General features: G+C 33.9%; 1 protein-coding gene across 1 annotated transcript in view; it reads left to right on the top strand.

Annotated features, from left to right (window-relative positions):
• The first annotated feature begins 5,680 nt into the window (after positions 1–5,680).
• Positions 5,681–25,242, top strand: part of LOC148951779 (uncharacterized) — an 87,602-nt gene continuing 68,040 nt past the window's right edge. The window contains exons 1-3 of the mRNA XM_089089062.1: positions 5,681–5,821; positions 15,512–15,846; positions 23,726–23,855. Coding sequence (XP_088945188.1) covers positions 5,681–5,821; positions 15,512–15,846; positions 23,726–23,855 — 606 coding nt within the window. The remainder of the gene's footprint in view (positions 5,822–15,511; positions 15,847–23,725; positions 23,856–25,242) is intronic.

Raw genomic sequence — 25,242 nt, 5'->3', positions numbered from 1 at the left:
TATATTTCTTACTAACAAAAACGTTCGTAAATAAAATTAATCAGGTTTCGAGAAAGTCATTTAGCCAAATAAAAGTAAAATCAATATTCAAATATGGTTTTAATTATTCATGTACGGTAAGCCAAAATAAAAACCTGCATTAATTCAAAAACATTCAAAAATTAAATAAAAAAACAAGTTTTTTTAATAAGTTTTTTTAACGTCGCTCCTTCGTTTTTTTCAGTTAGAAAAACTTTTTTTTATTTAATTATTGTTCAGAGCGTAATATATCGTGTAATATAACTTAATTGTAAACTGCGACTGCTGCATAACCCTTTTTATTCCAATTTGAGCCTTATTAAAACTGATTTATAATTCAGAATCAATTATTTTGAAATTGGATCAGAAGGTTAAAACTAAAAACATAAATCAATCCAATAAGGTAAAAACCACGTGAGGTACAATTGACTCTACTCAACTCTTACTGGAGTACATCAAATGAACTTGGAATGAAATTACACGCTACAAACTTTGGATAAAAATAAAACAATTTACTCACAAAACCAAGATTGTATGTTTAAAATGAAATCTAATCTAAAAATTTCCATATTTTTGTATACACAATATTATGATTATATATAGCCTACAATATAAATTGCAATCCCAAAGTCTCATGGGTTAACGCAAGGTTTGGATATAGTTTGGTTAACGACAGTTCAATAACAATAAAGTTCATTAAATTCATCTGGGCAAGGGACGAGTGGACCACATATTTCTGCTTGTAAATTTGCTAACTTGCATTCACATTCTATGCCGTTTGGATTTACTTGACAAGGGTCAAGTTCTACAACAGGGGGGTTGCACAAAGGTCTGCTCATTCCGGTAGGATGAAAGCATGGAAGCATATTTGTCACTGTTACTCCTGCCAGTTGTGTTGCTGTAATCTGGAAAAAATGCATATATATATTTGCTGTTGTGTGTGATAATTTAATGGCTATTTTTGAAGCAGACATAGGCTAGGATGATAATTATCGAAGAAAAATGTCACCAAAAAAGAAAAAATAGATTGTTAGAACTCTCTATGGTACAAAATTAAAATTAAAGCAAACTAAAAGCTTTACAAGGATTAGGATGACAGTCCTTTTCTTATTCTGCTCTCCCTCTCCTTTTTTTATTTTTTAGCCAAGTAATTACCTCTAAAACATTATACATCTACTGATATTTAGTAATCAAAATATTAATATTATTTGATTTATTAAAGTTATGATTGTAAAAACATTTATATTTTTCCAGTAAAGTGCAAATTATGTTCTGGCCTTGGGAAGGTGTAGGGGTTTTGAGCTCTACTCATGTTAATTTATGCTCGTTTTGAGTTTGACTAGGTTATTTATTGTAATTTCTGTTCATTATCGTTTTCATCTATCTATCGATTCAAAATTTGTGATAGTTTCACGTTTGGTAGATTATTTGAGTTTATTTTTCCTCTTTTTTGGTTTAATGGAGTTCTTTAATTTTCTTCGAAAAATTTATTTTGTGGAAAAAGATTTTTTAATTAAGTACGAATAAAGGCAAAAATATGGGCTTTACACAGCTTGATGTTTTTAGTCTTTTTCCTAAACTTACCGACTTTTATTTATTTATACATTTGTATTTTAGATTAATTTGATTGTTTTGTTATGTAAGATCAAATTTGTTCTGTGTTTCTCATTTTTATTTATGCTCACAGATTCTCAGGAAAAATACTCTTTATTCAAATACATTATTTTATAAAAATACATTTTATTTTGTTTTAAACCATTTTTTAGTTTTCTCCTATAGTTTATTTTTAATTTATAGTTTACCACTATAATTTGTAAAGCTTTTAGTTTGCTTTAATTTTAATTTTGTACCATAGAGAGTTCTAACAATCTATTTTTTCTTTTTTGGTGAAATTTTTCTTCGATAATTATCATCCTAGCCTATGTCTGCTTCAAAAATAGCCATTAAATTATCACATACAACAGAAATTATATATATGCATTTTTTCCAGATTACAGCAACACAAATGGCAGGAGTAACAGTGACAAATATACTTCCATGCTTTCCTCCTACCGGAATGAGCCGACCTTTGTGCAACCCCCCTGTTGTAGAACTTGACCCTTGTCAAGTAAATCCAGACGGCATAGAATGTGAATGCAAGTTAGCAAATTTACAAGCAGAAATATGTGGTCCACTCGTCACTTGCCCAGATGAATTTAATGAACTTTATTGTTATCGAACTGTCGTTAACCAAACTATATCCAAACCTTGCGTTAACCTATGAGAATTTGGGATTGCAATTTATATTGTAGGCTATATATAATCGTAATATTGTGTATACAAAAATATGGAAATTTTTAGATTAGATTTCATTTTAAACATACAATCTTGGTTTTGGGAGTAAATCGTTTTATTTTTATCCAAAGTTTGTAGCGTGTAATTTCATTCCAAGTTCAGTTGATGTACTCCAGTAAGAGTTGAGTAGAGTCAATTATACATCACGTGGTTTTTACCTCATTGGATTGATTTATGTTTTTAGTTTTAACCTTCTGATCCAATTTCAAAATAATTGATTCTGAATTATAAATCAGTTTTAATAAGGCTCAAATTGGAATAAAAAGGGTTATGCAGCAGTCGCAGTTTACAATTAAGTTATATTACACGATATATTACGCTCTGAACAATAATTAAATAAAAAAAAAGTTTTTCTAACGGAAAAAAACGAAGGAGCGACGTTAAAAAAACTTGTTAAAAAAACCTTGTTTTTTATTTAATTTTTGAATGTTTTTGAATTAATGCAGGTTTTAATTTTGGCTCACCGTACATGAATAATTAAAACAATATTTGAATATTGATTTTACTTTTATTTGGTTAAATGACTTTCTTGAAACCTGATTAATTTTATTCACGAACGTTTTTGTTAGTAAGAATTATACGTAACTTACGAATTAACTTGCGTAACGAACTTCAATATTCATATATTTTTAATACATATATTAGAGGGTTGGCCCCTTAGTCAATACCCTGCTCTTGAAGCTAAAGTCCGAATTTTGTTCCAATTCTTTAAAAATGACCCCTTAATCACAAATACCGTTAATTAGAATAAATAGCTCTTATGAAAGTACTAAATAATCTTTGGCTTAACGAGCGAGGTATTGACTAGGGGGTAAATCCAGTCATATACGTAATGTTTTATGTCGTTTTAAGTTTTGATGTTGCTCCTTAATTTCAGTAAAAAAAACTTGTTTTTTATATATAATTTCTGATCTTTTTTTTCATAATGCTGGGATATCCGGCACCACCTTCATAGGAGTATCCCTTCCCCCATGAAAAATTCCTTCATGGAAAGATCCTCCCACCTAATTCCCTAACCACTCCCCAACCCCCCCCTACCGGAAAAAATCCCCCCTGAAAACGTCTGTATTCTTCCCAATGACCAATACCATATGTTACCATTTGGTAAAGTTCATAACTTTCAGCCCTCCCCCCGGGGACTTCAGGGGATTAAGTCATCCTAAAAGACACAATTATAATATTTTCGATCATGTTGAACAAAATGGCTATCTTAAAAATTTGATCAGGTGACTTTGGGAAAAGAATGAGCGTGGGAGGGGGCCTAGTTGCCCTCCATTTTTTTCCCCTTAAAGGGGGCACTAGAACTTTTAGTTTCTGTTTGAATGAGTCCTCCCACGATATTCTAGGATCACTGGGTCGATACGATCACCCCAGGGGAATAAAACAAAAAACAAACAAACAAATAAACACACACCCGTGATCTTTCTTCTAGCAAAAGATGTAAAATTCCACATTTTTTTTAGATAGGAGCTTGAAACCTCTGCAGTAGGGTTGTCTGATACGCTGAATATGATGGTGTGATTTTCGTTAAGGGGGTCTTATTTCTAACCTGGCTCTGAGGTTAGAAATAAGTCTCTGAAGATTATGAATATGATTTTTGAAAAAGGAGAAGTACAAAATGATTTTAGGAAAACCCTAATTAAGCCACTTTATAAGAAATGTGATAAAAGTGAGTGTGGTAATTTTCGAGGCATTAGTCTAGTCTCTGTAAGCAGCAAATTACTTAGTAATATGATACTTTTAGACTGAGAGACGACGTAGACAAAGTTTTAAGAGAAGAACAGTGCAGTTTTTGAAAAGATAGAGGATGCGTCAACCAAATTTTCACTCTTAGGTTAATTATTGAGAAGTGCCTGAGTTGTCAAAAATCATTGGTCCTTAGTTTTATAGATTATGACCAAGCGTTCAATTTTGTTGATAGAAGAGCTTTAGTTAAGATTTTATCCTTGTATGGTATACCAAGTATATATTAAAGTGATTAGTGCTATGTAAGAGAATATTACTGCTGCGGTTAAATTAGTTAATGAGGTTAGCAGCTGGTTTTGTATTCGAATCAGGAGTTAAGCAGGGTTGTGTTCTATCCCCCTTTATATGGATTATTTTGATGGACTTTGTATTTAGGAGCACAGGAAAGGCAATGGGAGACCACGGAATCAATGGGAGGAAAAAGTCTCTTGGACTTAACTGATGATTTAAGCATCCTAGAAGCAAGTGTGAGAAAAATGAATGAACTTTTAGAGGTTTTGTGAGTTCACGATGCTAGAATAGGTTGTAGAATTTAAAGTTAAGAAGACTAAGTCACCGAGGCTAGGAATAAGTGAAGATAAAAAGGTGACATTGGGTACTGAAAAGATTAATCAAGTGGACAGCTTCACTTACCTTGGTATCATTATTAGTAAAGATGGTGGGAGTAGTGAAGATGTTAAAAGTAGAATAGCCAAGGCTCAGGGTGTTTTTCACAATCAAAATAAGTTTGGAGGAGTTGAAAGATAAGTCTGCAAACCACGATTAGAAAATTAGAAGCTACAGTGATGACAGTAATGAAATATGGCTCTGAAGCATAGGCGCTTTGAAAAGCAGATGAAGATTTGCTAGATATTTTTCGGAAAAATTGCTTAAGGATTGTTCTGGGTATCCGGCTGACAGATTCTATTTCAAACAGTAGGCTGTACGAAAAATCTGGTTCAATGCCGCTGTCTAGGGCTGTAATGAAAGAAAGGTTGAGATGGCTAGGGCACGTTGTGTGGATCAAGGATGACAGATTGCCAAAGATTTTTCTTTTTGGCCAACCATTTTGGGCTAAGCGGAAAGCAGGTCGTCCTCGTCTAGGGTGGGAGGACGTCATAAAGAAAAATTGAAAGGAAATGGGAACTTTGTGGGAGGTTGTAACGAGGGAGTGTTTGAATAGATTGGGATGGAGGAGGAGCATTCGCAGCTGTGTTGGCCCCAGGTGGCTTGGTGCTTGCGCTGAGTTGTTAGTAGTAGTAGTAGTAGTACTCGGGGCCGAGAGACTCACCTTCTAACAAGAGGCAGAGATTGTGGCGGCTGATGATGGAGTTAAAACAGACTGTCTACGATTAGGAGTATCAAAGGTAGCTAGATTTCAGAGAGGAAACCCTTAATTTGAGAATTATTGATTTTTTTCAGCCAAAGAATTGGCGTGATAATTCTTTAAAGGGTATTCCCGTGAGGAATACGCGGATCTGGGTCTGGTGAAGGGGTAGACGATAGTCTACTGAGGAACCAGCTCGCAGGTTATGAGAAACCGGGGGGAGGTGTAATTCAGCATGGTGCTGGCACTGGTAAAGGTGCGAACATTAGTCGACCGATGAACCAGCTCACAGGTTATGCAAAACCTGGGGGAAGTGTAATTCCGCATGGTGCTGGGACTAGTAAAAGAGTGGGTGATGGTCAACCGAGGAACCAGCTCACATGTTACAAGGAGGAACCTGGGGAAAGTGTAGTTCAGGTGATCATGGATCAGGAAGGCCTGAACTTGGCGTGAAATGGGGTGGGTGGTGGATCACCGATCCTCAGAAACCCTGCCGGTAGCGCGCCTAGTGAGAGTATGATGAATTTACAGAGATATATATGCAAATTTTTGTGACAGCGAGTTTCTCTAACTTCTTTCATTTTCGATTTTTTGTTGTTACTGAGTAAGAGTCGCTGGCAATGAAAAAGGGTACCCTAATCATCTATAATTGTCATACCGAGCGTCGTAATGGATTCTGCAACAAAGTTATTGCATGGATAGCTACTTATGATTGGATATATGTCATTTATGAAGACAGTAAATTATTTAAATTTTATTTGTGTGATAAAATAAATTTAGAATGTCAGAAGCTTTATGAAAATTATAATACGTGTATGCGCAGTTCAAAGTTAAGATGTAAAAAAAAATACTTTCGTAACTTTCCGTTGAATTCGGCCGGTCTCATGGGAAGTGCGTTTAGTGGGCCAACAAAAAAGAAAAATTTACAGATTTTTGATTGGTTTATCAAACCTAGTTTTAATAGGGAAGAGAGAAAAAGAGAGAGACGAGAGAGAGAGAGAAAATGAAAAAGATTTACGGACATGTGATGAACCAGTTATGATTAAATTTGAATTAGAACAGAACAGAAAGGCAGTTCCGAAATCAGGAAGCCAAATGCTATAGAGCCTTCTAGACCTAGTATGCATAGGGAGGTAACGAAGCTAATGAAGCTGAGAGGTTTTTACAAAGAGTATTAATAAATAAAATTGTCTTTTGCATTTTTTTCAGTTTGTATTCAGTTGAAATCTCCGTTGTTTTATCTTATTTTTAGGTAAAATGCTAAAAGTTGATTTTAAGATTGGTTAAAAGTTTTTTAAATAGAATTCAGAAAAATGAAATAATTGAATTGGAAAATTTGTGAGGAAAATGCCCTGATTTTGATCATCGAAAATTTGGAAAATCCTCATTTTATTTATTTTTTATAAGAATGGTTTTGTTTGAATTCTCTGTTGACAAGAATGCAAGTGTGACTAAGACGGCGACATTTCAATTTGATTATTCTATTAAAATTCTTATGAAAGTGATGAGTGAACACGAACTTGCATTTGAAATCATAAAAGAACTATGAGAAAATATTTGAAGAATAATATTACAATTTGGATCAATACTGCGGAAAACCGTGAAGTTACTTTCCTTTAAGTTTCTACTCGTAACTGATTTTATGTCGGTATAAAGTGCCTTAAATAGAAAATTTTGTTGGGTTTGGAAAATTATTTTTGATTAAAATAATTTTGAAAAAAATGGAGGAAAGTCTGTAAACTTTTGATTTTAAGTTTTGGAACAGGAGACATGAAACTAATTTTTAATGCAATGCGGGTTAACTTTATCTTTGAAATTTATATTGGATTCTAGAGACCCTAAGTAGAACACGGGTTTACAGAATTAATGATACTTTTGCGTTGTGGAAATGGGAATCAGAAAAACTAGGTTTATAATACCAGAAAGTGGAACTTAGAAAATTTTAATATGGTAAAACGTGTTTTCTAAGAATCTAGGAGAGTATTTTATATACGGATTTCTGAAGTATTTCAAGCAGTTCCTATCGTGCAGTACATCGGTAAAGTTCTTCACTTTTTTTTTCAAACCATGTATATAGACAATGCAGAATAAATTATTAGTTTATAGGAAAGAGACTCATCTTCTATCTCCTCCCACGTGAACCCTTAGCTCTGAAAAATTCGGCTACGGTACACGCTTACCAGGACACGCATATCAATATTAGATGTTTATCAATGTAAGCCCAGACATAACAAAAAAGTAGAAAAAAAGGTTTAAACTATTAATAAGACTTTAGACATACTAATAAGACTTTCAGACTTAACGGTACTCCATTTCTTACTGAAATGGAGTCTTTTCTTACTGAAAAGACAGACATTAATTTCTACTCCATTTCTGTCTTTATTGCTTGATTTCTAATTCTGCTCCTCTATACTTAATTTCTATTTCAATTTATAATTTCGACTCCTCTTCTGTGTTTGATTCCTACCCTTTGTTCAGTGGCGTAGTTTCACCAAAATCCTGGGGAGAGACAAAATGAGTGACGATTTTTCGAAATGCAGTGAAAATGAAAGTAAAAATGAAAAATGAGCCATATAGTACCATAAAGACAACAGTAAAATATTTCTCTGTATGTTAGAATAATAAAGGCTTATCTTAGTTTTGACCAGATTTTTTTGCAGAAACTAAACTTCAGCTTCAGGGGGGGGGGGGCAAAATGGGGGCTGCACAGAGCAGTTGCCCCCTTGCCCTCTAGCAAATTATGCCCCTGCTCTTTTTCAGTTTGGCTTAAATAAATTCGGCTTTCAGTTTGAATTATCATTGAACTTTATTTTTGCTCGTCTGAAGTTTTAATCTGGCTGTTAATTTTTCTTAGAAAGGTTTCGTTTTGAGAAGTTTCCTTTTTTAAAACTAATGGTGATTAAATTCAAACAAATCCCAAGGGCTAAAACAGCTGAAAATGTCAAGTCCACCATAATATCCGTCTTTCGTTTAATTGGTAATTGTTGATTGGTCAGAGTAATTTTGTGGGCGGAGTTAAGTGAAACAATTTAGTGCCTGTAAAGAGGTATATATTAGGTCCGCACCATATAATCGGCATTTTAAAGGTGAATTTTTGTCGGATCAACGAAATGTATGTATTCTTACCTTGCTATTTAACCGATGTTTTTTTAAAGACTTCTTGAACGATAACTAACCAGTGGGAATTATTGGTCAGGGTAATAGGGATTTGGCAAATTTTAAAATGTTGTTTTCCATTTTTTATACCATTTTATTTTGGTGCATTTGAACTCAATATTTGTGAAGAATTCCGGCTTTACAGTAGATTGCATGTTACAGTAATAATGAAGTCTTTCTCTCTGTCGTTTGGAGGATTCTATAGTATTTTGATCAAGAGCTAAAGTTTTATTCTAGTATTTGGTCTTATATTAATTTTCAGTAATAAAAATTATCTTCATATTTCAAACTTTGTCATTGCACCAAATTTTAAGGATTTCGGAAGATTTGGTAGATAAATAATCTACAATCCCCTCTTTTTTAATTTCCTTTGATGACATTTTTTCAGGGTTCGATAGAACTTGAATGGTTGGGGTCTTTTCTCACTCCTAGACGGTTTGATTAAAAATCGGTCAAAATATAGAATAATCGCCTACAAATTTTTGGACCACCAAAATTTCACAGTTTGTAAATTAAGATGCTATTCTATTGTACTGTAGGTGGAAGCGGAGTTTGATCCTTAAGAAATCATTCTTTAATAGTTTATTTCTAAGAAGCTATTGGACCCCCTCCTTTTTGAAAAGGCATTCCATAAGATAATGGGATTTTACCCGCAATTTCAGGTGCTGTCAATATTTCTCAGCCTTAGTCTTTTCCCCGTAAGAAATTATATCTCTTTTTGAACGTTGAACCTTAAACAAAGTAAAAAAAAACTTTTTGGAGTTCCTTTGACAAAGCTTCACAAAAATACAAATTAAAAAATCTGGCCAAAAATTGTATACCCCCGCTCCCGAGTAATTCTGTCAGAATCAACCATAGAAAAACTAAGAATAAAAATGTTGAAACCCATAAATACCTAATAGAATTGCACAAATGAATTGCAAACTAAATTTCTCTTCATTAAATGCCTAAGCATGCAATATACAAGCTGAAATCTAGGGAGATATTTTAATTGATTTAATTATTACTACCCATGAATGTTCTATGTCTCATAATCTGAGCTTTAGGTTAGCTTGATATGCATTCAGTTAAATATATTCAGCTTGTTGCAGTAGAAGAACAGGACAAAAAGAAAACCATTAAAATTGATCCTCAAATCTGCACAACATTATTTATACTAAAACTATTAAAATTTATTAAATATCAAATCCTGAATATTTAATTTTAAAGTTGATGATAATATTCCAAACTTCAACCATACTGAATTGTTAAAGCCCTGTTCACTTTAAATAGCAATTCTAATCAAAAATCTGCCAGAAAATCGAATAAACAACGTAGGAAATTCTTACTTATTAATACATAAATATTTGTTTAGCAAACTCACAATCTAATTTTTTTTTTTCCCTTTTAAACTACCCAGTTGTAGAGGAAATAATGCTGCAAGACGGCATACTTGCTCCTCAAAATTCACATAATCAAAAAAACCGTGGTAAAGAACTGTAAGTAAGGAGCGGCTCAGTCATATAGTAATCGAACGTATAAACAACATAATTTTGATAACGATAGATACACCAAATAAATAAAAATTTTATCCTAAGTTTAGATTCTAACTTTAGAAAATCCATTAAGTTCAATATTACCCATAAAAAGTTACGAGCCTGAGAAAATATGATTGATTACCGCAAGAGGAGGGGCATGCCCATAAAGATTTAACAGATCTTGATGAAAATTACGCTATCAGATTTAGCGTATCGAAGAACATTACTATAGATGTTTTTCTGCGGAAAATTTTCTACGAGGCGGGGGGAGCTCCCAAAAAATATACTGGGTTTAATCCACGAGATAGTATAAATTCTAATTACGAGATTCATAAAATCGATATTAAAATCTCCCACAACAAGATAATGAGTTTAAAGACTAGCTTATTTGTATAATAAAACCTTCAAAACAAATATCAAGTTCTACCTGGCTAGCTGACGGAGCACTGTAAATAACTGCGATTAGAAGTTTTAAACATCTGGAAAAAACATTCAACAACACAAGATTCACATAGTATCTCAATTTTCATTGGAGTTAAAACTCTAGCCTTGCTCGAGCTGGTGTGCACCTTTTGGTTAAAACTCAAGGACCACCTTGTTTATAATACTTTCAATTGAAAAATCATCTAAAAACTTTCATATAGCCATAAAATATCCGTATCAGAAGCCGATAAAAAAGTTTCAGTTGGACCTTGTGTAGTCCACCAGCCCAAAGCAATTCCGAAACGATAATTTCCTTGTATTTAAGTTTTTCTTTGCCAATACATTCAAAAATAAATTTTGAATTTTTGGACTATCTAATAGGCTATACTGCAATTATCTTGATTACTTCATATACTTCACTAGCGAAAATATATTGGAAAACTAAATTAAATAAAAGAGAAGCTCGCTCAATTTTAGGATTGATGATAGAATTTCACAATTTCCTCTATCAAATACTACCATGTCATGAACAACCATACCATGTTGTACGAGCACAACAAACAAAATAAAAGGTAACAAAAACAGGAACAACTAAGGAAAGAAATGCAAAGTATCTTCATTCCAAGCCAATTTCTTTCAACACTTATATTCTGGAAGACCTCAAAGTGGTTCTAAGAAAACTATTAAAAAAAAAATAGTAAGAAGGTATATAAAAACGGTACTTGTTTATTACCCCGACCACACTTAAGAAGTCAAGTTAGGTTAATCATATTGAAATATACCCAAATATGTTGAAAGTATACAACTTTAGTAACAGAATTATGGAAACTACAATGGAGAATTATGGAAAGCAGTTCACCCAGAACGCATTATACTAGATACCGGTACTTATGTATTATAGCCCCATCCCCCTCCAAGACGTGAAGTTAGGTTAATCCTAATGAAACAATTCTCACTTCATAATTTGCAGAATAATCGTAGTTAATATTTTTTGTATGCAGACCCGCTATACTTTACTCCAACCCCCCTCGTAATGTTCAAATCTATAGCACAAATTATACTTACAGGTACACGGGTTGAAATAAGAGAGACGCATTGCGAGAATAGCAGAAAAATGCATAATTTGGGCTACATATTTGCACATTAGGGGGGGGGGATAAGGGTTAGCGGGTCTGCCTGAAAAATGTATTAGCTACATTTATTCTGCATATTATGAACTAAGAATTGTTTCATCGGGATTAACCTAACTTCACTTCTTGAGTGGATGGTAATATTACATAAGTACCTAAATACCTAAACAACTCCTGAGCACACTTGAGTTCTTGATCTGAGTCAAACCGGCATCTCTGTCTGCATTCGAGATAATTAGCTTTGTCTCAGTAAGATAAACTACTATACAGGTATATTTAATTCAACATTTAATAGATAGACTTGGTCAGGTACTTAATATAATGCGTTCTGGGCGGCCTACTTTCCATAATTATCCGTTGTAGTTTGCATAATTTTGTTACAGAAGTATTATACTTCCACCAAATTTTGGTATATTTCAATATGATTAACCTAACTTGACTTCTTGAGTGTGGTCAGGATAACAGACAAGTACCAGATCAATAACAACAGTATGGTCGAAATAATAAACGATACTTAAAAAAATAATATATACAAACAAATGGGCTAGGTAAAACATGACTTAATGACATGTTTTAATTCATAATAACAGGGAGCTTCAACTATTACACGTTATGATTATATGTCATTGAAACGTCGATACGTGCATGATATACCCCCGACAACTCAAGTCGGTCATTCATTGACGCATTGTAAAACCGTTTTTCTTTTTTGTTAGTTTCTTTCAGCTTAGCATGAGACAAGACAAATAGAAGTGACATAATAGATGAAAAATATATAATTTGGCTTATATATTTGCACATCGGGGGGTTGGGGGGTAAAGTGTTAGGAAAATGTGAAGTTAGAAAACAATTTTTACTCATAATATGCAGAATAATTGTACCTAACAGATCAGGGATGCATACCCGCTATACTTTATCCCCACCCCCCTAATGTGCAAATATATAGCCAGAATTTGTTTCTAAAGTTTTATATTTTTATCATGCTTAGGTATAGGCTATTTTATTTGAATTAAGCGCCAGAGAAATAGGTTCTACTTAGATGAAGGATATTAGGTCGGGGGTATATCATACAAGTACCAAAATATCTATTGGGAAACTATGATGTACTTCTCGGACGCCCGAGAAATCGTCAATTTCTTGTGTGTTACCACTAAATTAGTATTTTGTCATTGAACCGCAAGGTCTTTTCACAAACGAGTTTGTCTGAATCCCCTTTGAAATCCATGTATTATATTTTAATGAACTTTACTTAACTTATCATGTTTCACCCATAACAGCTCACGGTAAATATTTTATGAACTTCGGCTAAAGCATCATCATTGATAAACAAGTTGCAATCATTTCCATGGAACGCCTTGGCCATAAGCTTGGCAGCGCTTCTTGTAAAAGCAAGCTTATCTTCCTTTTTATTCATTGTCACTGAAACAAATTGCTATTTCTATCGTACTGAGGGATCTGGAAAGTTACTTCAGGCATTTCTAATCCTTGGTGAGCTACTACCTCTGTGAATAAAACTTAAGCGTTATCATCATCCTCGAAAGCTACATTCCATGTAATGACATTATTTTTTAACTTGGTGGCTTCCGTTCTCGCAATCCGACGTTTACAATCCTCATTTTTTTTTCTAAACTCCATTGTTTCATTGGTACAAGTTTTATTTGCAATTTGACGCAAGAAGTATCATTATCAATCTTTCCAAACTATGAATTCAGCATTATTTATCTTATTCTTAAGTAGGGAATGTTCCTTCTCCAGATTATCGGCCCTTGCACTAAAAGTTCCTAAATGGTTATCAACCCATTTTCTTTTATGACGTCGAGAATTTCCTCAAAATCTGCCGCTAATATTGTTATTTCCGGTCTGAAGCTAGAGCTACCTATTATTCACACAGAGTACGGATCTGCGGAAAACCGCTGCGGATTGCGTTTTTGGGAGAAACGTATGCCTTTCTTACCGCTCATCCTTGCGGTTTGTTTTAACCCCAAAAGCCTTACTATATGATATTTAGACTATTTGGATAAAAAGGCTCTCTCAAAGTTTCTATTAGATGCATTTTGGGACAATATGACGTGTGTTTGGGGGGGGGGAGATGCCATCCGATCACTTTGACTCTTAAAAAGGACACTAGAAACTCTGATTACCAATCCAACGAGCCCCTTTCAAAGTTTATATGACCACGCTTTCTACAGAATCTTATATGCACCAGGGCATAACTTACAACCCTTGCCCTTAATGCTAGAGGGGGGGGGGGATTTTTCATCCTTGAAGACATAATTTCTGGAACCTTCACTATGTTGAACAAATCCCTGTTTCAAAATTTTGATTTGAAGTGTTTTAGGAAATGATGGGAAAGGTGGGGAGGAAGCTTTTGCCCTCCGATCACTTTTGAATAATAGTAAAGGCACTAGTCCTCCCAATGTCCAATCGAATTAGCTTTTTTTGAAGAATCTACGATAACGCTTTCTATAAATTCCTTATATGCCCCTTGGGCATAACTTACATCCCTTGTCGTGAGCCCTGGTCCAAGACAAAAAAAATACATTATGCCAACATTGTTCTTTACTTAGGCAATAAAATCACTGATATTTGTTTATTTGTTTTTGCTTCTTTTTTTTTACCAGGGCTGATCAAATTGAGCCAATAGTCCTAGAATATTGGGAAAGAACTCATTCAAACGAAAATTAAAAGTTTCAGGGTGTTCTTTAAGTGATAAAAAACTGAAGGGTACCTATGCTTCTCCCCCTCTTCCCACAACAATTTTTCCTCAAAGTCGTCTAATCAAAGTTTCTAGGTACAATTTGGTCCTGCGGTGTTTCTCATGGGAATAATTTATCATGGGCAAGGAAATTTCCTTGGCTGAACTTTCCAGGGAAAATTTTACACTAGAGCAAATTGACAGAATTCCTATACAAAATTCTTCTTATTAGTCTTATGTTCGTCTTGTCAACTCAGTATTGCTTGTGGGGATGTTCCGGGGGAATAGTCCGGGAGAAATTTTCAGCTTTTTTTTGGATTCCCGGGAAAATATTTCACTGAAAAGACTTTTGGAGTGATTGGAAAAATTATTAGAACCTAAACTCTTTTCAAATAAAAGTATATAAAGGCAAATTGTTTAGGTTGAATCTTCTGAAAGAAATTCCACATAGGTGGGGAGGGGGTAGTGAGCACAATATTGTCCAGAGGAAATTTTAATACAGGTTTAGCTAAGCTTACCAACATTATTTGAAAAACAATAAGAAATTATAATTAAAAAAGTTTTTTCTTCTGAAAGCAAGGAACAGCACTACAACACATAACAAACAGAAATTATTCAGTATATGGATGGGTTATCCTTTCATCAATACCTTGCTCTTTACGCTAAAGTTTCGCTTTTTGTTCTAATTTTTGAGAACAACTCCTGAAACACAAGGGTAGTTTAACTAGAATAAGAAGTTTTTGTGTCTTTTTAACTGCTAAAAACTTTAGCGTAAAGAGCAAAATATTGACCAAGGGGCATATCCTTCATATACGGGAGAAGTTCTGTTCGTTTTGAGCTTTAATGTTGCTCCTTACTTTCAGTTGAAAAGAAATTGATTTGTATATTTAGTGATTTTTTTAAAGAAAAGCTTATATCTCAATGCAACTCTCAGTGCAGTTTATGTCTCAATGCAAAATAAAAACAAGCTGCAGGTTTTTTTTTTACAATCAATTAAAAGAACTTTTAAAGACCTCGAAAGAGTTTTTTTTCCAATGATTTTGGGATTGTTCACATTATTTTTTTAGTTGAATTTTAAACGTTCCCACTTTTGAAATTTCAATTGGCGTTGGTTTAACATCCCTGATTTTCGTCTTATTTTTCGAGACCTTGTTTCACAGTCCATTCAAGCAAACATTAATTTTAGTTATTTTTTTTTAGGTTACGTTCGGCCTATGTTTTCCTCCCGCTTTTACTTCTTGTCTTATCGGAAGGGCGTTTCCCAGCAAGGGAGCAACGACTCTTTTTTCCTAATCCAATAAGAAGATACACAAATATCATCCTCACCTCCTTCACTTTGACCACAACAGAAACGGTAAATCCAACCTGTATCCAGCTTCTGAATAGCCAAATTCCAGTTTGTCAGAGAAAGAAGAGGCAAATTTTTTGGGACGGTCTATCATTAGGTAGAAATTTTGCATATAGGGCCAACTCTGGAGAGCTCCAAGCCCTATCCTACCCATTTGCACTTCAATACAGCAGGTTTGACTAAATTTTACTAAGTCTTAAGGGTCTATTGTGGAGGTTAATGCTGCCCCTCAAAAGTTGCAACGAACCTGCAAAATCTGCCTAATAAAAAAAAAGAAGGTGAACATCCTCAGAAGTTAAAAAATCAAAGTGGGAATTGCACCATGAGATTCAGAGTTTCAAAAACCCCATCGGAGAGTTTTGTTTTGCCAGAAGCGAAATCAAGGAATTTTGCCTATACTTTTTTCCCTCGGTTGACATCATCTAACCACTGATCTTAGAATGTAGTGAAATGGGTTGTTCGAACGGTGATCAAAAAATATTGGAGGACAATTAACCTTTCTCCTACTATCTTTTCCCCCAAAATCGTCTGACCAAAGTCTTATGTATAGCACCTGTTACTGGAAAGTATAAAAATGTTTTCTCGGGGAGAAAGGGATTTTGCACTGCAGGAGATTTTACACAGGAACAATTCTCTGTCGAGAGGAAAATTTTCTGGGGTGAACTTTCCAGAGGGAAATTTTCTAGTAGAGGAGTTGGCTAGAATTTCTATACGAAATTCCAGTTCATTTATCGTACTTTCTCAATTTTGATGTGGTGATGTCCTGGAGGAAATTTTCAACGAGATTGGAATTTTCTGAGAGGAGACATTATCTATGGAGTAATTTTCTGCCACAGCTTTTCTCCAGGGTGGAAGATTTTTAAAATATTTTTCCTCCGAGTGTTGAGGATATCCGGCAGAAAAATAATCAGAGATTAAATTCTTTTTCAACGAAAAACAAGTCAAGAAACATTTTCAGGTGAAAGCGTCAACAAGTAATTTTACGAGTGAAATGTTTAGCAAGGATAGAAGTGTCCAGGAAAAATTTCCAAGGAAGGAGGGTAATTTACGTGGGAGGAGATTTTCATGGAAGATTTTTTTTGTTTGCGAGGAGATTTTTATTGAATAGGGGAGGGGGCTAGATTTTTCAGTATTATTCGAAAAATGATAAAACAAATTTTTTTTTTTAACTGAACTGGGGACCAACACTAAAACTTAAAACGAAGATAGATTATTATACGTATTTAAGGTTTGAATTTCCTTTCCTCAATGCTTCGCTTATTATGCTAAACAAGTTTCTTCTAAGAGGCAACATTAAAATTGAAAAAGAATGAAAATAATTCTTTATTAAAAGGGGACTGGTTTCTTTTCAAAACCCCTCTCTTTACGCTAAAGTTTTTATTTACTTTCAGAAAAAGACTCTGATTCTAATCACAAGGCCCTAGTGTTAAAGAAATCTTTTTTTTTGTTAGGAAAAAAAATGTCACACTTTAGCAGTTACAATGAAAGGTTGAGTTTTCTTAGTGCTTCTAAAAGAAAAAATTGATAATTTTTTATCTTCCCTATAAAAACTATTATTGAGAAATTTGTTACACTTACAAAAAAGAGGGAATACTATTGCAACTATTTAATTTTTCATTTGCAAATTGAGGATAGCATAAATTACATTTGAGCTAATCTTCTACTAGTAGTTTGTTCTAATAAGTTCAATCGTCTTAGGCATCCGAGTTCTTGATGAATTGTATTTATTCCATCATTTTCTCAAGCTACTAATCAAGGATGATGGAAATCTATTAACAACAACATAAATTGAAACTTTATAAACAGTTAATTTTTTTTCCAATCGTAGCTTTAAAGATTATCTAAAATTAACTAAACAGAAGTTTTTTCTTATGAAGGTTAAAATAAACCGAAGTGGTACTGCAATTTTGCATTTTTATTTGTCATAGAACTTGCACTTGGATTTAACTCCCCAAACATATGATGAATCCTCCACTTTAAAACTAAAAGGCTACAACCTTTCTACAACTCTTTCTTTTCTCAATTAAATAAAAAAAACAAGTTTTTTTAACTGAAAGTAAGGAACGACGTTAAAACTTAAAACGAACAGAAATTATTCCGTATATGAAGGGGGCTGTCCCCTCCTCAACGCCTCGCTCTTTACGATAAATTTTTTTTATTTTTTAAAAAAATTTAGTTTTTAGAAAGTCAAACTTTAGCGTAAAGAGCGAGGCGTTGAGGAGGGGACAGCCCCCGTCATAAAAGGAATAATTTATGTTCGTTTTAAGTTTTAACGTCGTTCTTTACTTTCAGTTAAAAAAAACTTGTTTTTTTTATTTAATTTTTGAACGTTTTTGAATTGATGCAGGTTTTGATTTTGGCTCACCGTACATGAATAATTAAAACAAAATTTGCATATTATATTTGGTTAAATGGCTTTCTCGAAACTTGTTTAATTTTATTTACGAACGTTTTTATTAGTAATAAATATACGTAACTTAGAATTAACTTACGTAACGAACTTCTATATTCATAAATTTTTAACACGTATATTAGGGGAGTCACTCCCTATTAAAGACGCTTATATTTAAAATCTCTTTCGAATTTTTTTTCCATTTATTTATAAATTAAATATTAAAACACATCTTCTTTTAATTTTAAAAACTTGTTTTTTTTTTTTATTTCTTTACGTTTCGTTTTCTTTTATAATTATTGTCAATACAAGTGGGCCGGGAGAGCCCGGTCCGGTGCCCCATGACCCATGGCGGCATGGACCGATACTGACCGATATACCCCGCCCCTCGCCTTCCCCCACCTACCAGAAAAAATCTCCTCTGAAAAAGTCTGTATACTTCCCAAGAACCAATACGATATGTTAACATTGAGTAAAGTTCAGAACTTTCAGCCCTCCCCCTGGGGACTTTGGGGGATCAAGTCATCCGAAAAGACATTGTTATCATATTTTCGACCATGCTGAACAAAATGGCTATCACAAAATTTTGATCGGGTGACTTTGGGAAAAAATGAGCACGGAAGGGGGCCTAGTTGCCCTCCATTTTTTTTGGTAATTTAAAAAGGGCACTAGAACTTTTAATTTCCGTTCCAATGAGCCCTCCCTCGATGTTCTAGGACCACGGGGTCGATACGATCACCCCTGGGGAAAAAACAAAAAAACAAAAACAAACAAACAAACAAATAAACACGCATCCGTGATCTTTCTTCTTTCAAAAAATTGAAAATTCCACATTTTTGTAGATAGGAGCTTGAAACCTCTACAGTAGGGTTCTCTGATAAGCTGCATATGATGGTATGATTTTCATTGAGGTTCTATAACTTTTAGGGGGCCTTTCCCCCTTTTTTCGAAAATCAGCCAAATTTTCTCAGGCACGTAACTTTTGATGGGTAAGATTAAACTTAATGAAACTTATATATTTGAAATCAGAATTAAAATCTGATTCTTTTGATGTATATATTGGTATCAAAATCCCGTGTTTTAGAGTTTCGGTTACCATTGAGCCGGGTCGCTCCTTACTTACAGTTCGTTACCACGAACTGTTTGATATCGATGTCTATTTCCTCAAATTTTGATTTCGTGACTCGAACAACGAAATAGGGACAATCTTGAGTGGACTGTTCTATGACAAACTATTATCATCAGATTCAATACTTCAATGCTTCCGCTTGAATTTCCGGCCAATCCAGATTGCAAATCATAGTTACGCAGAAATTTTGGGGTCAAAGAAGACAAACAATAACCTAGGCATCTTAAAAATGTTCAGAGAAGTAGCTTATTGATCTGATTAAATAAAAAAAACAAGTTTTTTTTAACTGAAAGTAAGGAGCAACATTAAAACTTAAAACGAACAGAAATTTTTCCGTATATGAAAAGGGCTATCCCCTCCTCAATGGCTCGCTCTTTACTCTAAAGTCTTTTATTGTTTCAAAAAATGAAGTTGTGTGACAGAGTCAAACTTTAGCGTAAAGAGCGAGGCGTTGAGGAGGGGACAGCCCCTTTCATATACGGAATATATTTCTGTTCGTTTTAAGTTTTAATGTCGTTCATTACTTTCAGTTAAAAAAACTTGTTTTTTTATTTAATTTCTGAACATTTTTGAATTAATGCAGCTTTGGTCTTGGCTCACTGTACATGAATAATTAGAACGAAATTTGCATATTAATTTTACTTGTTTTGGCTAAATCGCTTTCTCGAAATTTTGTTCTGACGTAACTTACGAATTAACTTACGTAACAAACTTCTTTATTTGTATTTTTTTATGATGATGGTAGTATTTCTTTTTCCTAAACAACTGCAGACTATTTCAAAGGTAACTAATGCATAAGTCAGTAACATCTATGTAGTTTTGGGCCCTAATAGTTTTCTGGTTGAATATGATCACACTCAACAAGAATGTCGACATGGACAAGATATTATTGAAAAGTTGTTCCTCGCGAAATGGAAAGCATTAAAACCAATCGGAATAAAGTATGTGAAGTTTCACATTCTCTCTCCATCCTGACGTCCCAACTGAATAAAACTATGGGTAAGTAAAGGGCTTCTTACCATAGTTGATATTTTTAAATTGGCAAAACTTTTGCCACGTTGCTTTACTACCATTTCATTTCACTGAATACTATGGTCAACATTAAAACTAAGTACAGCACGTACTTAATTACATACAGGAGTGTTGTACAGTCTATAATTAACACTATCGTAAACAGTGAAAATGAGAAGCATGTTGGCACAAACACACGCTACACGAACACTGAATAGAGTCTTTTAAGGATTATTTGAAAAAAACTACGTTTTCTAAAGAGTTAAAGAGGCTGAGTCACAAGTTCGAACCTTAAAACGTACAGGGATTAGGAGGTGCAGTTGGGGGGCTGCCGCCCCCCAAACCCCCGCTTCCGTATATGAAAGGGGCTGTGCCCTCCTCAACGCCTCGCTCTTTACGCTAAAGTTTGACTTTCTTACAACTCTTTTTTTTTAAACAATAAAAACTTTAGCAGAAATTTTGGGGTCAAAGAAGACAAACAATAACCTAGGCATCTTAAAAATGTTCAGAGAAGTAGCTTATTGATCTGATTAAATAAAAAAAACAAGTTTTTTTTAACAAGAAAGTAAGGAGCAACATTAAAACTTAAAACGAACAGAAATTTTTCCGTATATGAAAAGGGTTGTCCCCTCCTCAACGCCTCGCTCTTTACCCTAAGGTTTTTTATTGTTTTAACAAATGAAGTTGTGTGACAGAGTCAAAATTTATATGAAAGGGGCTGTGCCCTCCTCAACGCCTCGCTCTTTACGCTAAAGTTTGACTTTCTTACAACTCTTTTTTTTAAACAATAAAAACTTTAGCGTAAAGAGCGAGGCTTTGAGGAGGGCACAGCCCCTTTCATATACGGAAGCGGGGGTTTGGGGGGCAGCAGCCCTCCAACTGCACCTCCTAATCCCTGTTTGTTTTAAGGTTCGAACTTGTGACTCAGCCTCTTTAACTCTTTAGAAAACGTAGTTTTTTTCAAATAATTTCTGCACGTTTTTGTACAGTTTATTACTTATTTAACTCTTTAGAAAACGTAGTTTTTTCAAATAATGTTATCAAAGCAGTGGAGACTTACCTTTAACCTGAAGGCCGACTCTGATATTCTTCTGGAGACGTCTGTTGAGCCGAAGGATTTAATAGATTGGATTTATAAAAAGAAACTGATTTTCTTTTTTAAACTTTAAATTCAATATAAACTCAACGCCTCGCTCTTTACGCTAAAGTTTTTATTGTTTAAAAAAAGAGTTGTGAGAAAGTCAAACTTTAGCGTAAAGAGCGAGGCGTTGAGGAGGGCACAGCCCCTTTCATATACAGAAGCGGGGGTTTGGGGGGCGGCAGCCCCCCAACGGCACCTCCTAATCCCTGTACGTTTTAAGGTTCGAACTTGTGACTCAGCCTCTTTAACAGCCCCCCAACTGTGCCTCCTAATCCCTGTACGTTTTAAGGTTCGACCTTGTAACTCAGCCTCTTTAACTCTTTAGAAAACGTAGTTTTTTTTCAAATAATTAAAAAAAGAAACTGAGTTTCTTTTTTAAACTTTCAATTCAGTATACAAAAAAATTCCTCTGACGGAGAATCGAACCCGGGTCTTCCACCTGACAGTCAGGAGTATCGACCACTGTACCAAAGACACACAATTGTTCTTGTATTTTTAGTCTGTGGAATCTATTTTTGACGCAAGCAAATCCCCACAAAACTTGATATTTGGTTTTTGGAAAACAGGGAAGGAGTGATCGGATTGATCTGAAATTTCGAGGATAAGCTCCCAGGATGGGGAGGCAAGCTTATCCTCTAAATTTCAGCCCGATCGGACAACATTAAAGGGGGGCTGTGGTGGGAAAATTTAACTTGGACTCTTATAGGAAAATGAGGTTTTTCGTAAATGTAAATTCGGGGGATAATTTTTTCGGTCTGGAAATATCAAAAGGCCCTAACAGGTCGAATTCCGCTTCCAATGAGTCCTCATTCACCCAGATCCGTTGCCAACTGTGGCCTGTAGGCGTGGCTAATAAAAAAAGAGAAATGAACATTAAGTGGCTATATCTGGTTTTTGGAAAACAGGGAAAGAGTGATCAGATTTAGCTGTAATTTCGAGGATAAGCTCCCGGGCCTTAGGAAAGCTTAACCTCTAAATTTCAGCCCAATCGGACAACGTCAAAGGGGGGCTGTGGTGGGAGGGTCGAAACTTCCGGCCCAGTTTACCCCATGAAGACAAAGTCGGAGGAGGATGAAATTTTGCACGTTTCTTAGTTTGAGCTTGGGCTACAAAATGCCATTACCGCCGTCTCTCTGCGACCTCTAGGACCGGAAATCGCTTAACATTGTGGTGGGTCGCCTCTTTAAAGAGGCACAAGTGTGCCTCCTTGACTAATCTGAAATAGTATTGCCGTATCTAGTTGGGCTATGCAAATTTGACATCGTAATACCATTGAAAGGTTTCATATGATATCCCGAAAATGTATTTTAGATTACAATTTTTGGAATGGAAAGTGTGGGATGATTAAAAAGTATAACATATTGGCCTTATAGTTGGATACATTAAACCTGATATGGGCGTTATAGTTTAAATTTATCTTTCAGTAAACTATTTTTATGCTTCGTTTTGTTGCATCAGTTTTGTTTTATTAGTGTAGTATTTGTTACCAAAATTTCAAAAGTTTCCAGAATTCAAAATATGTAAGGAAATATCTTGAGCTGGTCTATTTGAAACGTTTTTTCGTAAACTAGGATGCATAAATAAGCTTCATAAAGTATGAAGCTGCAATTTTATCGTTTTAAGTGTCAACTGTGCCTTATGGTTTGGTCTTAAAAGTTTAGAATTTTTTAAATTAACCTTTCTTACACATGGACGTGATTTGAAAAACTGTCTTAAATTAATTTGATTAAATATTTTTTTTAATTCAATTAGAAGTAACGTTAAAACATAAAACAAGCATATACGAGTATAGCCGTTCGGTATTTGCAATGAAGTTTCATTACGGCTTGGAGATGCTGCTTTTTCTAATTTAATTTTCTTTGAGTTTGACGAGTCGTCTTCAATATATCTGGACAGAAGGCGAAACTAAGACGTAAGAGAAACTATTCATACTTCCTTACTAATAATCTTCAACACCAAAAATAATAAAAGACGTTCAATTTTTAATATACTTAAAAAAAAAAAAAATTGTGTACTAAAATACTAAACGACTTCTCGAGACTTAGACAAAAATACCAATTGAGCTTAATCTAATTTTACCATGTAAAACAGACAAAAAAAATAACGGCTGAATTTTATTATTGGCTAAAATTATTTAGACTCTTCAGAAAACAAACAATCTTAGGCCATATTCGTGTCTTACTACGCACTTTTATAGTTTAAAAAGCCATCGATCTTTTTCTGTTTAATTGACTTCATATTTTCTCCTACCTTCTGTTAAGATCTTTTTTCTTTTTTATTTTCTTTGCAAAAGACAGATTAAACATGCAAGCAAGCTGCTTCAGATTTTGTCAATGAATAAAATGTTTTCGAATTTTTTCTTTAAACATAATTTTTTAGGCCAGTTGAACTTTTTGAAGACAACAAATATGACAACCTAATTGAACCTAGTATCAAAGCTCCAGCTGCTGGAGAGGGAAGATTTTTTCTGAACAGACCAACTATTACAATTACAACCGACATAACAACTGTAAGTGTTTGTTATCGTTCTGTTAACATTATTGTTTCTTATATTCTCAGGAATTGCTGGTATAAGGTTAAACACATCAATACTCTAAACTTTAACGAATGAAATATATTTGAATTTTACATTTAAAGAAATTTTTCATGACCATTTCCAAATTTTGCAAATCAGCCTTTCGGCTTCCTGGTACCTTATATATAGTCTTTGTATTCTAGTTCTGATCGTACAGATGAGTAGAACTAGAATACAAAGATTATGAAGAGAGTAGCCCAATTCAGCTTAACAATAAGGCTCAAGCACCTGTTGAACAATTTCTGTTGCTCTGACAACTAACGTAAATAAGTATGAGGTAGTTATGTCACTTGGTACCTATGTCATTTGTCAAAGTAACACACTCTGACAGAAAGAATTTGTTAATTTGAGGAAATTATTATGAAACAGTGGATATCGGCTTAAAAAAAAAAGTTTTACTGACAGAAGATCAATTTAGGCACTTTTACTACAAGCTAGTTAAATTTTATAAGTAATTACTTAAAAAAAAACTTTCCGAAAAATAAGTTTATCAAAGAAAAGTAAAGGCCATTTTAAACTTAAGCTCAGCAGATACGAATACCTTTTAAAAATCAAACTCAAAATGACCAGAAATTGCTATTAAAGAATAAATGAAACCCAAAACTAGCAGAAATTAAATAAACAATCATAGCAAAAACATACAACAAGTAATAATATAAATGAATAAATAGATCTTAAGGCTACTAATGCTTAGATTTAATATTAAAATCAAGCTTAAAACGAAAAAAAAATACTTTCCTATTGAAGTATAAATGAAACTTAAAACGAACAGAAATTAAAAAAACAATTAATTCTTGAACTGATGGGTCTTTCAACAATTAATATCATTAAACATCAAATATTCAATTTGATTTTTTTTATACTTTCCAAGACTGTTCAAGACGCATATAGTTTACAGTAAAGCACCAATGACGCAGTAGATTTTAGACTTTTACAGTGAGAAAAAGGAGGTCGTACCCAAACTCTTGTTTGTGGTGATTTTTGTTCGTTTCAAGCTTGATTTACATATTCAATTTAGGTTTCACTCGTTTTAAGATTTATTTATTAATTTACATTAATATCTATTTTATGTTTGTTTGCATTGATTGTTTATTTAATTTATGTTCGTTTTAAGTTTCATTTATACTTCAATAGGAAAATTTTTTTTTTTCGTTTTAAGCTTGATTTTAATCTTCAATCTAAGCATTAGGCCTACTCGCTTTAAGATCTATTTATTCATTTATATTATTACTTGTTGTATGTTTTTGCTATGATTGTTTATTTAATTTCTGTTCGGTTTGGGTTTCATTTATTCTTTAATAGTAATTTCTGATTCGTTTTG

Source organism: Artemia sp. Qi Xiang Cuo, chromosome 5 (assembly GCF_049724085.1).
Source record: "Artemia sp. Qi Xiang Cuo chromosome 5, ASM4972408v1, whole genome shotgun sequence".
In the NCBI taxonomy this organism is placed as follows: Eukaryota; Metazoa; Arthropoda; class Branchiopoda; order Anostraca; family Artemiidae; genus Artemia; species Artemia sp. Qi Xiang Cuo.
The sequence above is the reverse complement of the archived record's forward strand: the minus strand, read 5'-3'. Positions and strand labels throughout refer to the sequence as shown.